At 34.9% G+C, this 1780-nt stretch overlaps 1 protein-coding gene across 4 annotated transcripts in view; it reads left to right on the top strand.

Moving 5' to 3' along the window:
• LRCH1 (leucine-rich repeats and calponin homology (CH) domain containing 1) overlaps nucleotides 1-1780 on the top strand; it is a 239925-nt gene that overhangs the window by 196570 nt on the left and 41575 nt on the right. For all 4 annotated transcript variants that reach the window (XM_014535734.1, XM_014535736.1, XM_005861408.2 and 1 more), the window contains exons 12-13: nucleotides 1052-1141; nucleotides 1241-1277. In XM_014535734.1, the coding sequence (XP_014391220.1) occupies nucleotides 1052-1141; nucleotides 1241-1277 (127 nt within the window). The remainder of the gene's footprint in view (nucleotides 1-1051; nucleotides 1142-1240; nucleotides 1278-1780) is intronic.

Genomic DNA, 1780 nt, shown 5'->3' with positions numbered 1-1780 from the left:
TCATGTTCGCTTCAAGGTGCCTGGCTGCCGGCTGCCATCTTGGCTGGCAGTTAATTTGCATATCGCCCTGATTAGCCAATGGGAAGGGTAGCGGAGTGACACCAATTTGCATGTTTCTCTTTTATTAGTGTAGATATTATGTTGTAAAGTGTTACATGGATTTCATTTCCTCCCTCAAATAATTCACTACTTTGGCTGCTTTAGATCTTTATTGTTCATCCTGAAATAATTATAAAGATAATTATAACTTTATAATAATGCTTCTGTGATCTAGATAAAAAGAGGACACTTCAAGAGGTCATTTATTTCTAGCTGCTTGGGACTGAATATTAGTAACAAAAACTTTATATTGCATTTTTTTCTTTAGCTCATATTTCATAGATTGAGACTTTTGTAAGTTATCCTATTTTGCCTTTATCTTGGTTTCTTCTCTTAAGGACTTCTGATTGTTGATTTTATAGTATTTTTAATGGGCATTTATACTATGAACTCGTTCCTACCTTTTAAGATAGCTTTGTAAGTTTTATATAACTTACAGAAATTTCTGGTTTTAAAATTGCAGAAATTCAGAAACTAAGACCTTTTCAAAAATAAAAATGCATATCAAATTGCTTATGAATTTTTTTATTTTTAATGAGGGTATTAGTGTAGATCAGAGAGATTGTCCTTTTAAAACTAAGGGCCCTTGGCATATATACCATAATACAATATCCTTAGCAACTTTACTTGCTTCTGTAACTTAATCAAATTCTGGAATAAAATTTATTGTGTACTGCCTAGCCTATGAATATTATGACTATCAGAAATTACTGGTATATTGCGAATAAGTTGAATTTTGACAAAGAGCAGTCAGAAAATTATATTAAACTTGGCACATGATTGGAACATACCATGTAGTTTGAAATTTTTACCATAAACCTTTTATTACTTAGTCCTAATGGTAAACATAATTTTTTAATATATTAAAATTTTAAACTAAATATGACCAAAAGCAGTAGGATTTATTAAAATTTTAATAAATTGCTAACATCTTTTCCCCCCTATTCTTTAGATTAAGCACCGATATAACAGAGAAAAATGTGGTAAACTTTTATCCAAAAGAATCAGCAGAAGCCTTAGAATTACAAGATTCTGCACAGAAGTATGTTGAACTTTTTAAACTCAATGTTTTCTCTTTTTACATTGAAGTATGTGTGCTTTAAATTCCACTTTATATCTTTTTCCCTCCTCATACCTACAGCGGTCAAATGCAGCTGGAGCCATCTCCGGTGTGTGAGGTAAGGCTGCTCTTGGGTTCAGCAGAGCTGCGTGCAGTGTTCTGCCACAGAATGGTGGCTGTCACCTTCTGTGAAGATTGATCCTGGGGTAGAACATTCCTAAGGCAGACTAGTTCAAGATCTGGTTTTCAAATTTTTTTTTACCCTCTTCAGTTTTCCTGTTTATCTATTATATTTCACCTTCCATTAGAGATAAGATTTCCATGAAATTCTCTAAATTTTTGTGTGTGTCACTCTTGCTCAGTCAGGCGACAGCAACTAAGATCCATAGGGAGCCTGCTCTGTGTCAGAAACTGGAGGTAGGACCAGTCAATGTAGATTTTAGAGCCATGAATGAAACCTATGAACTGGCCAGACGCAAATTAACTAGAATGGACTTGAAAAACAAGAAAATGATTTGGGAAATGCCTAGGTCCTAGGAGGATTAAAAGAACATAGCATAACCAATGGACACAAGACCTTGGCGGGGGGGCGCGGGTGAGGTCATGTGCCGGGGGTAGGGG

This window comes from Myotis brandtii, unplaced genomic scaffold, assembly GCF_000412655.1.
Source record: "Myotis brandtii unplaced genomic scaffold, ASM41265v1 scaffold15, whole genome shotgun sequence".
NCBI lineage: Eukaryota > Metazoa > Chordata > Mammalia > Chiroptera > Vespertilionidae > Myotis > Myotis brandtii.
The sequence above is the reverse complement of the archived record's forward strand: the minus strand, read 5'-3'. Positions and strand labels throughout refer to the sequence as shown.